Source organism: Microtus ochrogaster (genome assembly GCF_000317375.1).
Source record: "Microtus ochrogaster isolate Prairie Vole_2 chromosome 14 unlocalized genomic scaffold, MicOch1.0 chr14_random_1, whole genome shotgun sequence".
NCBI lineage: Eukaryota > Metazoa > Chordata > Mammalia > Rodentia > Cricetidae > Microtus > Microtus ochrogaster.
The window spans coordinates 25,413,863-25,426,934 of record NW_004949096.1 but is presented as its reverse complement, the minus strand read 5'-3'; the positions used below and the strand labels follow the sequence as shown (position 1 = coordinate 25,426,934).

Sequence of the window (13,072 nt, the reverse complement as noted above, 5' to 3'; positions counted from 1 at the left end):
TGTGTGTGTGTGGTGTGTGTGTGGTGGTAGTGGTGCTGGTGGTGTTGGTGTGTGTGTGTGTGGTGTGTCTGTGTGTATGTGGTGTGTGTGTATGATGTGTATGGTATGCCTCTGTGTGTGTGTGTGGTGTGTGTGTGGTGGTAGTGGTGCTGGTGGTGTTGGTGTGTGTGTGTGTGTGGTGTGTCTGTGTGTATGTAGTGTGTGTGTATGATGTGTATGGTATGCCTGTGTGTGTGTGTGTGGTGTGTCTGTGTGTGTGAGGTGTGTGTGTGGTGGTAGTGGTGCTGGTGGTGTTGGTAGTGTGTGTGTGTATGATGTGTATGGTGTGTGTGTGTGGTGTGTCTGTGTGTGTGAGGTGTGTGTGCGGTGGTAGTGGTGCTGGTCTGGTGGTGTTGGTGGTGTGTGGGTGTGTGGAGCACACAGGTATAGAGAGGCCTATGTGAGAGAAAGGAGAGAGCAGAGATAGAAGAGAGGGAACAAGAGGAGACGGTATTGGAATATATATGTAATGAAAGCAGGATGGGTAACTATTTAGGAGGGGAAGGAGATCAGCAAAAGGAGGACAAAAAAGAACAAACCTAATCACATATGTATGCATGCACACATATGCACAGATACACACAATAAAACACATTTCTTTATATGTTAACAAAAATTTATTAAAAAAAAGATCCTTTTCCTGACTTTGGCTTTTACCCTAGTGATATATTAGGGATTTAACTAGTCCCAACAGGAATGCTTACTGATTTGACAAAATGATTAAAATTCTACTTATATGCTGTCCTCTTAAAATATTATCAGTTAAAAATATCTCCTAGATGTTGCAAAATACCCTGAAGAACTAAATGAAATGAATGACTCAAATACACTTTCTGCTGAATCGTACCACCCCAGATTTACGCACTGAGACTCTAAGCTCCAGTGTATGAGAACGTCATGGAGGAAAGACCCATGAAGAAGACACTAAGTAGAAAGGGGACTTCTCGGGTAGCATCCTTGTCAAAGGAGGAAACAGCTGTGCAAAGATACAACACAGATACTTCTGCAGAAGACAGGGCAAGAAGGTAGCCATCTGTAAACCAAGGAGAGAGGCCTGAAGGGAAATCAAAGCTGATAACAGTTGGTCTTGGCTTTCCAGACTGGATAACTGAGAAGATTAACTTCTGATATTTCAGTCATCCCGCCTGTGGACATGTATTACAGAGGCTCCGGAAGATGAATGTGCTCTAACACCTCAAAGTAAACGTACCCAGTTAGAACTAAGTGACCAGACACAGGCGTGTAGTCTGCCTGTTTCACCATGGGTCTCACTTATTATTCGTTAAACACATCTGACCCAACGTCCTAACACAGAACGTCAGTAAATTATTACTGGGAAATCATCATCTCATCCTAACAGCCTGGACACGGTTCTGCAACTCGGCTGACAATTCTCTGTCATGAGTGAGACATCAGGGACTTCATGACTGGTACCATTGTCCACTTGTCTGTGTGCCTTCAGACACCTCTGTGCTACCCCCTGACCTTAGAGGAGCGTCTAATCGTTTGACATCAGAAAGTGACGTTATTATTTGCAGAGTATATGCTCAAGAGTTATGCAATTGAGCCACAAACATGCAAAACAAAGTTTCATCATATCGTAAGTTTCTGAAGTGGTGTGTTAGATTGCTTTCACACCCCTCCATGTGACCTTTAGGGTGTAGGTTGGGCATGCCTGCAAGTGAACCAAAGCAATATTTGATTAATGGCTGCTATTTGTCTTCCCTAGGTCTTCTGGATCCAAACAGTCCTCACACCTGCCGTGTCAATATTAACCGAAGTCAGCACCCACTTGTGCCTGGATTACCGAAGACCACTCTTAGCAATTCTTCTCACCCCAGCTCTTGTTTCTATTCCAGCCAGTTTCCTTATTGATTGCAACCTTCAAAACCACACCACATATTATGTTGCTCCCCCGCTGGGGGCCTTTGCAGTTTCTGTTACTCATGGTTCTCCAGTGAGGTACTGTAATATAATTGGAACAAGCATAGGTTCTTGAGTCACTTACCGTGTGGCACTGAGGACATGACCTAATCCCATTTCCTTGCCCATAACTTCTGAGCAATAATAATAATAATACAATGACTTCTTCTGAGGGTCACATGAGTTAACTTGTGGGATGCACTCAGAGTGTAACCTGGCAAACAGTGATCTTGTATGAACATAAACTTCTATTATTAATAAAATCCAATTTCTGGCCACACCTTTCTCACCAAGCTTGCATACACTTGATGCTTCTGCCATGTTTGGCTTTTTGACTGTTATAGATGGGGCATTCCTGGCTGAGCCTCAAATATTCCATGTTTCCCTAACAGTGCAGTTGACAGCTTCTGCTCATCCCTCAGTGGCTGCTTTCTCTAAGTGACAGCTCTTCTCCCCCTCAAACCCGCTCACAGAGGAGTGCGGGTGGCCTTTGACTTCTTCCACTCCTTGCTCACACCTTTGCTCTTATCCACACATAGAACTCAGATTGTTAATCTTACCAGTCATCATCCACTCAAGTCAATACTTTCATGAGTGGCATGCTAGAAAATCTTCCAACTGAATACTTACCAAAGTCCCACCATGGCCCACTATGATCGTTTTCTTTCCTATAAACATGGAACATTCCACTTACTAATTATTAATACAGCACCCCCAGGGAATTTGAGGACAGAAACTCGGTATCAAGGGTGGAGAACTTTCTAGAGTGGTGATTCTAAGTCACAGAGCACTGTAATTTTTCAACCGTAGATAGTCACTATTAGGGACTGTATTAACGATCCCAGTAGGGGGCAGCAGTGTGCATGTGGCCAGCACATTGATTTTACAACCTCCTTTTAGAACTATTTCATACATGGACTCATGAATTAGATCACACAGAACTCTTCTTTAGGGACCACAGGGATTCAAGTGATGCCCACGTAGAACAGTGACATGGGGCCTTCACATTCTCATGTCCAAGAAGCCGATTATCCTTTGTCATAAGTGACCCTTGGGGCCTATGGTGGTATACCAGGCACTCATATTATACCACACTTTCACCAATACAAAATGGACCTGAATGGAAACCTAGGTGTTGGTTTGTATTTTTCTCTGTGTGGCTGCAATAGTTACAAGAAAAATAAGATGTTGCCTCCCAAGAACCAGTTACCTTCTCAAGATCTGGTTCTTCCAAGCCCAGTGCTAACTCGTTGTTGTCCATCACCGAGGAGGCTGCCACGTCCAGTGGGGTGGACCCCCTCATTGATGGGGAAGCTGAGGATGGAACAAAAGAAGCGGAGCATTAAGGCCAGCTGGGTCAGATTTAAGAGTGCAGTGCACGGATGTGGACAGGAGAGGGCAGCAAATACATTGAAACCTGACCCACGGGGCACAGAGGTATCGGGCTCAGCTTTAGAAAAGCCTTGTTTGCTGTCTTTCCTTGTCCTGCTCATCACTGTTGGGAATACTAACTAAAACAGAATCACCCTACAAAATGGGTTGTGACCACATAGTTTCAAGTACCTTCATAACACAAAACTTCTTGGCATCTCCATTTCGGGATCACTCCAAAGGCTCAGGGGCCTCCTTCATTGGGTCCAAAGGACTTGGAAAATTTTGGGGCTAACACTTGGGGTTTAAAAACAGCGTCAAACAGCACAAGTCCATATAGTTAAATTAGGGTACCAATGCTGTCTCTGATACATATTTTTGATTTACAGTTATGAAAAACTTCAAGCGACATTTTACAAAAAACCCAAAAGTAACAACAAAAAACAAAAATAACAACAACAACAAAGCTAATAGCCTGAGGTTGCATTTGATAAATGAAAGGAAAGTGAGATTTCACATTTCCAGTGTATGTGTTTGTGTAAACTCATTTGGTTTATGTCCAGCTTGGGGAGCCAGGCAAAAAAGTGAGCTGCTTTCTCGCAGCGGTGCCAAACTGCTGTTTCTCCATTTCCATTCCCCCTAGTTGCTCTTGGCCAGGCTGCTATGCAGCTAAGGGAGACTTTGCTGGTTGGCTGGTGGGCCAGGAGTGAATCCTGCAGCCAACTTGCCAGGAAAGGATTGGATCCATGACCTTGGTTTTAAGAGCTCTGCTCACGGATGAGCTGAGTGGGCTGTGAGAGAATTTGTCCTCGGAGTAACCCTCCATTCCAGGCAGCATCTCATAAACTATAGGCCACTGGACCCGAGAGAGGAGACTGACTCTGGCCCCACAGGCAGTTGGTAGAACATCTATAGAGAAAGTGGAGATCACAGACATGGCTTTCACACGCCTGTTTGTGGGACAGGTTGGTCTTGTTTCGCACTTACAAGCATCATCACATACACGCTGATTCTTTGCCCTTTCCTCCTAAGGAGTCAGGAGGGACAGCGGACTGCCTGGGTCCGAAGGTGGAAGTGATACCGTGTGCCACACGTACCTAGGCCTACACTGCTGTTCTCCAGCAGGTAGCTTAGATGCTCAAACATGGCCTTCTGATTTTGCCGGCTAATTCGACAGAAATAGCAAAGGAAGCGACAGCAGCTAGCAACCATTTTGGGGAAGGCAATCTGTGGGCAGAAGCAGGAAGTATTAGAGAGAAGAATGTATCATGAGGCCTTCGTGACCAGTTGAGGCTTTGAAATCTCACAAGCTATGAATTGTTTGGAACATGAACTTTTTCCTTACACCTCTTCTGCCTAAGATGTTTCTAGAAAGAACAGAATGCCTAAGAATCTTGCTATAGTCCCCAAGACCTGTCCTTCGAAGGAAAACACTTATCAGTTATTACCTGCCTCCTTACACGTCCCACTAAACTGCACCACCACGTGGCCACTGCTTCCGGGGGGAGCGAATAGAATGTGGGATGGTAACATCAGAAACAGGGCTGGGGATCACAGAAACACAGTGCCCAGCAGTCCTCCGGGCCAAGGGTGGGCCCCACAGTTAAAGTCTGAAAGGCGCCGGATGATGGTGGCGCACGCCTTTAATCCGAGCACTCGGGAGGCAGAGGCAGGCAGATCTCTGTGAGTTCGAGGCCAGCCTGGTTTACAGTGCGAGTTCCAGGACAGGCTCCAAAGTTGATATTTCCTGTTTCTGTGAACACGTCCCCCAAGTAATGTGGCCTCAGTCACTGCTCTTCTACTGGTGCCCAAGGCACTTGTCACCACACACACATACGAGTTAGCACGGAGGTGCCATCATTCATCACTTGATTTGCTTGCCTTCCCTGCTTAACAGAGGGATTAGTGTATCCATGGCAAGCTATAGCTTATTCTGGATCTTACAATGCTCAATGAACAATGTCAGAACCCTAGAAAGATCTTAGCTTCCTCCCTTTAGAATCACGGGAGGAGCTCTAAGAAACAGTTCTCAAGTCTGCAGTCACTGTGGCATCCTGATGCGCTGAGGGTTCTGTGGAGAGATTTAACTTTTCCAAGATGATGGATTGTGACCTGGAAGTCTGAGTCGAATAAACCCTTTTCTCCCCTAAGTTGCACTTGGTCAGTGTTTTTATCACTGCAACAGAAGAAAATGAGAACACCACTTACTCCTGGGATTGTGGCACTCTAGAAGTTGTGGCGTTTGAAACCACACTCCATATTTTGCCTTCAGAAGTCACGCAGTCTAGATGAGTCGGTGGATAAAATGCTTCCTGCACTGGTGTGAGGACTCAAGTTCTGATCCCCGTCACCCACCTATAATCCCACCACTCAGGGGGCAGAGAAAGGGGATCCCCAGAACAAGCTGCTTAGGTAGATGATTTGAATTTGTGACATCTGAGTTCAGGGAAAGACCCTGTCTCCATAAATAAAATGGGGAGCAATCTAGGAAGAGAGTTTATGTCGACTTCAGGCCTCCATGTGAATATGCATAATTGTGCAGACACACCTACACAGTGCATCCACATGCATGTATATGCATATTCATGTATATGCATGTATACTACATATATACACCCATGCAAAAGCAACAAAAAGAAACCATTCATTCTAAGTAAGATCTCCTGAAAACTGGAATAAATTCCCAGTTGCACCCTAGGCCAGAAGCAATGGTCCCCTTCTTGGATCCTTTTGGCTCTGTGAAAATCTTTCCTCCCAGAGGAAAAACTGAGGCAATAGATACCCAAGCAAGTACTCCTGCCCTGAGAGTCAAGTTCTTGATAAATATGGCATTACCTGTGATTTCTCTGTACCCAACACGTTCACCATCACCTCCATCACCGTCTCATGCATGCCAAGGACTCTCATTAGGTTGGGGTGCTGGTAAAACACCTTGTTGTTCATTATGTCCCTAACAGGAAAACAGGAAGGAGAAAGAATTCAGCACCTGTTGCTCTTCTGCTATGAAAATCCAGGGATGAGAACACACAAACACAATTTGGGTCGAGGAATATTAAAATGATAGGCTGAGAAAAATAATAAGGCACTAGGTCACAAAATGCATATGGATTCTTTTAGCTGACATCAAAAAGAAGCACAAAATATTTCTAAGTGCCTTTTCTTTTTTAAATGTTTATTTCTAATAATATTTAAACAATTCTCCCTTTAATTTTTTTGCTTATAATAAATTCTAAGACCATCTAAATCACCGGATTTTTCTTTCTCTGTGTATCCCGGAACTTCTTTTCTTTCCATGTGCTGTGCTTCTTTGTACTCAGGTTCTGAATGACAGAACTACACGTTTTTCTTACAGGAATTTCGTATTTGATACCATAGGTTTGTGGATACCATTCTGTCTTCAGAAAGCAATGGCATGAACACGCAACAACATCACACCTTCACATTACTTCACACAATGTCACACAATGACGCTTAGGCAAATAGAAGTCTGGAGATGCAATAGTTGCCTAAAACTTGGCTGGAGGGGGAGAGCCTATTTCTGCAGCTCATTTCCGTCGTATAAAAGTCTCTTCATTTCTATTACAATATTCATCTTTGCAAGTGAATTTGGGGAATGCATGCATGCACATACCCTTTCTTTCATGAGAATCATGCAAACCACTTTCCTGGTCCTTAGTGATGCTTCTGTAGTTTGCTAGCCCAAGGGTGGGGAGGAATGTTGCTTTTGAGTTTAATCATGTGACACTGTGGGCTGACCACTGAACCTCACTGGCACTTCTTTTCTCCTCTATGTTCTGCACTGAAAGGAAACTCCCCTGGCACCAAAGTTGCCAGGAACTGTCTTGTCTCCACAGTTCGTGAGGCAGATCCATGAGCTACTGTCATAACTCAAGGCATCTCAAAGAACAAACAAAATCAATCTACATTTTAGAACTGGGAAAAAGGGGCCAGCTGGGAATATCCCAGATGCCTCTGAAGATGCCCAGCCAGAGACTCCAGTGATCAAATGGTTTCTCTCTCAGGTTAAGCACACTGCCCTCTCCTCCAGACTTGTTTTCATGACCCCATGTAGGCTATTTTCGTAAGAGTCTCTAAGAATCCTGTTCATTTCTTTTAGTAATGCTCTTTCACCCTGCACAGCAGGCAGTCTGGCGTCTCCTGTCACAGAGGTAGCTCATGCAACAAGGATGTACCGCCACAAGGAGAGAGAAATCTCTAGAAAACTGCACTTGCTGTGAGTGACCCTACCCCAGCCCGTTGATCATGAGAAGCTCCTCTTCCTTGCCCATCCTGACACTGAGGAGGGACCGAATCTGGCCCAGGGCAGCCAGCAGGTTGATGGTGTCGCTCACGGAGGCCTGGCTGATGGTGTAGGTCTTCCGCAAGGCCTGTAGTAACTCCCCGATGCTGTCATACTGTCTCCGGAGGAGGTTGAACATAATCCTCACCAACTCTGCATCCTGGATTTGGTTCTCCTGGGCCCAGCGGATCATTGTCTGGGAGACTAGTTCCTTCAGTGTTGCTGGAGGGAGAATAGGAGAAGCCACTAACCATGGGTGCCCAGAGCAGACAAAGTTAGGTGGTATAGAAATTCTCCTCAACTCTCAGACATATCAATAGCTTGTTCAGGCAAAAATCTTTCTTATTTTAAGGTTGAGTCATGGCATGTATAAAAGTAGAATATATCATCAAGACATAAACATGCCACCTATACCACAGTAAAATAGCACAATTATATTCTGAAAAATGCAGTTCTTATTTGATTCATGTTTGGATTCATACTGAAAATTGAATAACAAATAAGACTCTGTCTGTGCCTTCGGGGAGCTCATAAGCCAGTTCTGTACATTTTTACTTTGTGATAAAATTTTATTGTTATTGCATAATATAATGCAATAAATGCTACAACGGAGGTACTTACAAGTGCCATGAGTCAGGCTGCAGAGCAGCTGTTCTGGGTGAGCCAAGGTGTGAGGGTAAAGCACTGGCCCAGGCTTCTTTAGAACAAAGTAAATGAAACACTGGTACTTACCATCATAACTACTGTCTCTAAATATATTAGAGATATCCCATGGCCGTGACTGAGTAACAATTCAAGAACAATGAAAGCTAACAATTCAAGAAAAACAAGAGGTATTTTAGTTGATATGAACATAACATGTATTTGGAGAAGAACAGAAGTGGACTGAGAGGAAATGACGACGTTTGAAGACTTGTAGCCTGGGCATCTGACCGTCACATATGGAAATAGTTTCTTTGTACTGGATCTTTTGCAGGAATTGACTGATGCTGCAGGGTGAACTACCTCCATAAGCTCGGAGAGAAAGAAGCCACTATGGTGTTGAATTTGGGATTTATTGGGGTTCATAGCCAGGTCCACAAGTACAGAGGAAATCAGCTAAAATGAGACCAGCTGAGAGCCTTGTGGTGAATGGACCACATGGCCCCGAAAACTGCTGACTAGCTTCACTTTGGGAAGAAACTAAGAGGCACAGGCTGATCTAAGTTCAGGCAGTGAAAGGAGACAGGCTGGGACAGCCGGGAAGGCAATTTTCACCCCTTCATTGCCTACACCGTTTCAGAAGATTCCACAACAGTGGAGAGAAACACTGATTAAAAACTGTAATTGTGTCCGGATCTCACACCGGCATCACACTCCTGGAGGCTATGGGTTGTACCAGATCCTTCATTCAGGCCAGGTGGTAAAGCTAGAGCTAAGAGGACAACTAAAGACGTTCAATCCACTGGTGAAAGGATTAGGATGCCTTCTGTAGTCTGTCATTTCCAGTGGTTAAGTTTTCTGCTCTACATTACTATACATAGCAGATGTCTGCTCCACATACACTCTTGGCTCTACCATAGGCTATAAAAATAGAACTTAGTCACCAAAGCTCTAAAAGATCTACATGTAAAGGATTAATTTAGCTTATTGCTGTGTCTATCAACCCTGTGGGTGTTTCAGGTTCAGGCAGGAGACATAAGTTGAAATAATTAAAAAAAAAAAAGGATACACAGGCTAGAGAGAAGCACAATTAAAAGATCTTGCTGACCCTACACCCAAGGCTCAGGGAATATCATGGGAGAGGTATTGGAAAGATCCTAAGAGTCAGAAGTTCAGGATGACTACTACTAGATACGGTCCCCTAGGCATGACAGGAAAAACATAACTATGAAATATCCACAAGCATAATCACAACAGCAGCTGACGTGCCAACGACAAGGGAAATTCCACATGGTCCCATCCTTAGATGAAGAGCTTTGGGTAGTCAGTATCTGCAGGGAGATGGAGGATTAGTTTTCTCCAGAAATGAGTTCCTGCATAGGATATCCAACCTCAAGTGGTCATATACATGTATCGATAAGCAAGAAGTGCATATGAGTGGCACTTAGAGAGGGGGTAGTTTCTCTCTCTCTCTCTTTCTCTCTCTCTCTCTCTCTCTCTCTCTGTGTGTGTAAAATAATAATTAAAGAAGTGTGTGTGTGTGTAAAATAATACTTAAAGAAGAGACCATGAATTTGAGAGGGACTAGGAAAAGTTTGAGGTGAGAGAGAAAGTGAGAGTGATGTAGATAAGTATTCATGTATGATGCTCTCAAAAACTTAAAAAGTCTTCCTTAGTAGGGACTTAGCAGTAATACCTGTTAGCATCTGTACCATCCGGGGGGAGGATAAGACATTAATGGGCTGCGTTGGGCTTTTCTCAACAATCTATTTCCCTGTTGAATCATTGGCAAAGTGATTCCACCAGCCCCAAACCTCCCCCCACCCCGCCATCCCCAAATGTCACAGACTATTACTAAAGCTGTTAGTTACTCTATAACCCAAAGGGAAGAGCCTGTTGCTGAAGATGCAACTACTTATGTCATCAAATGTGGAAAAATCAACCTGGAATCTAAAGAGAATGTTCATTCCTACTTACTGGCATTTGTGGGAACGGAAAGTCATCATCAGTACCACTAAGATACAAACTTGAGACCTACAAGACTGCAGGATATCCTGGTGCAATAGTGACATGATGATATGTGAACAGTCACTTTTTAGATGGACTTAAGGGCCACTCTATGAGATGGAGCCCATACCTGACATGGCTAAAGAGCCCTAGAACCTTAGATTAGATAGGTCATGGGCCTAGAGGAATACCTACCAATATAATTCTGCTAAAGGAATGTTGCAATGAAATGGGTCCTAATGACATCGCTATACCCACAGATCACTGCCTTGCTCAGCCCTCATCAGAGAAGCCTCTTCCTGCACTAGATGTAATGAAAGGGATCCACAACTGGGAGATGCACAGAGTGTGAGAGACTTTGGAGCACCCAGTCTTAAATGGATCAAGGCACAGGGACCTATGTGGAAGAGAAGGCAGAAACGCTGTAAGAGCCAGAGGTGACAGATGAGTCAAAGAAAACAGCATCTTCTGTACACAACAGGCCTATGTACATATAAACGCACAAAGACTATAACAGCACTCATGAGATCTGCACAGGTTCCAACCAGATAAAACCCCAGCAACTAGAAAGCGAAGTGGATGCAAAATCCCACCCATAGCCAAGGAGCTTCCTGCAATTAAAGGCTGGAAAGGGAAAGTCAGGTTTCTTCAAGGGAATGTCACTGGAAATATCACCCCCATTCCAGGACAGGCCCCATACTGAGAATAGTCAGTCAAGAAAAAACAGAATTCATGCCTTTTTTTGTGTTTGTTTTTTTGTTGTGTTATTTTTTGTCTTACTGATTTTCTTTTGTTTTGTTCAGCTTTTTGTCTATTTTGGTTTTCTTTCTTTTTTTGTTTTGTTTTTTGTTGTTTTCCTTTGAGAGGTAGGGAGGATCTGGAAGGAGTTAAGGGAAGGAAAAGAACATAACAAAAATATATTGTATAAAATATTTTTAAAAATTAAAATTGAAAAAGAAACGTTTCCCAGGTGCATCTATTCTTATTTCTTCTAGTTAAGATAGTAAGAACAAAGGAAATATGCAAAACTGCAGAAACTCTTGCACCTGATACCAGTTGTATAGTCCTATAAATAGTACTTCCTTTAAAGTGCACACTCTGGTATGAAGTTCTCACCGTACATGATCAGATCCTCCACAGAAATAACACATAGCATCACAGTCCCTGCCACACAGGAGAAGCCATGATCAGGTAGAATCATTAGCTCAAGGCTACTTCTTTTGCAATAGGAAATTTGCAGTCATGAAACCAAATAAATGTTAGCATTTCCTTAACCTGGCTTTGTCTCTTTGAGTTGTTGGTCAGGGAGTCCAAGAGACTTCCCAAACTGTATAGGCTATATATAGGACAGAACACACATAACACATACACACACACACAAACACACACCCCCACACATACACCCCCACACACACACCCCTCCACAAGTGAATAAGTAATAACATAAAAAATAAAAAGACTAAAGCTCCATTATTTATATATACCGCAACCCCACTAAGATTGCACAGGCTGAGCTGTGCAAGTCTTCCCACCAACTCGGATTTCAAGGCTTATCTTATTTTATTTTTAAACAACGATATTTGCTTTCAAATGAGAAGTTCAGCTACACTTCCGTCACAATTCAATGCTTTGCACCCCTCCTCCCATCGCTGCCTTCTGTGTCTAGGCACGATGCAGTTCAAAGAAGGTCAGATTTAAGTGGCGTTCATGCTCTAGAATACACTCGTGTAGTTTTAGATTGGAGTCTCACCCCCTTTTCAGCTGGCACATAGAAAGGGGTCTCATCCCCGAAAAGCGTGTGAATCAGAAGACAGAGCAAGAAGTCAAGTGTCAGGTGACCACATTGTGTGACACCATCTCTGGGAAGATTGTGAGCGAGTTTAACTCACCACAGACAGGGAGCCAACAACAGACCAGAGCAACAATACCTCCCAAGTCTGTCTTGGTAAACCGTGAATTTAATGGGGGTTACAGAAGTTTGGGCGAGGGGTTAATTACAGAAGCAGAAATAACTCCAAAGCAGACATAACATTACCCAAAGTCACACTAACATGAGGATAGCTCATGAAAACTGGGCCTGCTGCACAACCTCAACAGATTGGAGACTATCTCTTCCAGGCAGCTCTACTAGTCTGAGTGTCTCTCAGCAGTCCTTAATGCTTCTATGACGTTGAGGGGCACGGGGCAGGACTGAACTCATTGGTCAGGTTTACGGACTTCCTGGGGCTTTTGAGTGGTTTACTTTCTGAAGGCTAACCAGTTTCCCAAGGATGGACCATTTTACACACACCTCCCCGTAGTAAATCCTGAGTCTTAATGAGCTTCTCTCCAAGATGGAGTGTTTTGTCTGGGAGTCAATTTCGGTGTGTGTGACACATTTCTTGACAAAGGTGTTATAAGTCGATAGAACCAAACAAAATAAAACAGAGCAGTGAAACTTCACTGTGATGGTTGATTTTAACTGTCAGTTTGACACTGACTGGAACTACCTGATTAAAACGTTTCAAAGAGGGACTGTCTGGATCTGGTTTGTCTGTGGACATGTCAGGGATTGTCTTGAGTGTTCATTGATGTGGAAGGCTCTAGCTCAAAAGTGGGTGGCACCAACCTCTGGTTTGGGGCTCTGGACCACATGAGAGTTGAACAAGGAAGCTGAGTGCTCAGTATGTATCCGTTCATTCATTGTGCCCTGCTCTTAACCTTCCTCTGCCGCTGAGACTGCTCTGCAGTATTGAACCGTGACTTGGAACTGGGAGCCAAATTAAACTCCATCTCCCCTAAGTTGTTTTT

The 13,072-nt window shown here is 43.8% G+C and overlaps 1 protein-coding gene across 1 annotated transcript in view; it reads right to left on the bottom strand.

The window, feature by feature from the left end:
* Ryr3 (ryanodine receptor 3) overlaps positions 1–13,072 on the bottom strand; it is a 571,876-nt gene that overhangs the window by 151,318 nt on the left and 407,486 nt on the right. The window contains exons 40-43 of the mRNA XM_026787730.1: positions 7,582–7,855; positions 6,169–6,283; positions 4,431–4,560; positions 3,173–3,276 (exon numbers count right to left, since the gene is read on the bottom strand). Coding sequence (XP_026643531.1) covers positions 3,173–3,276; positions 4,431–4,560; positions 6,169–6,283; positions 7,582–7,855 — 623 coding nt within the window. The remainder of the gene's footprint in view (positions 1–3,172; positions 3,277–4,430; positions 4,561–6,168; positions 6,284–7,581; positions 7,856–13,072) is intronic.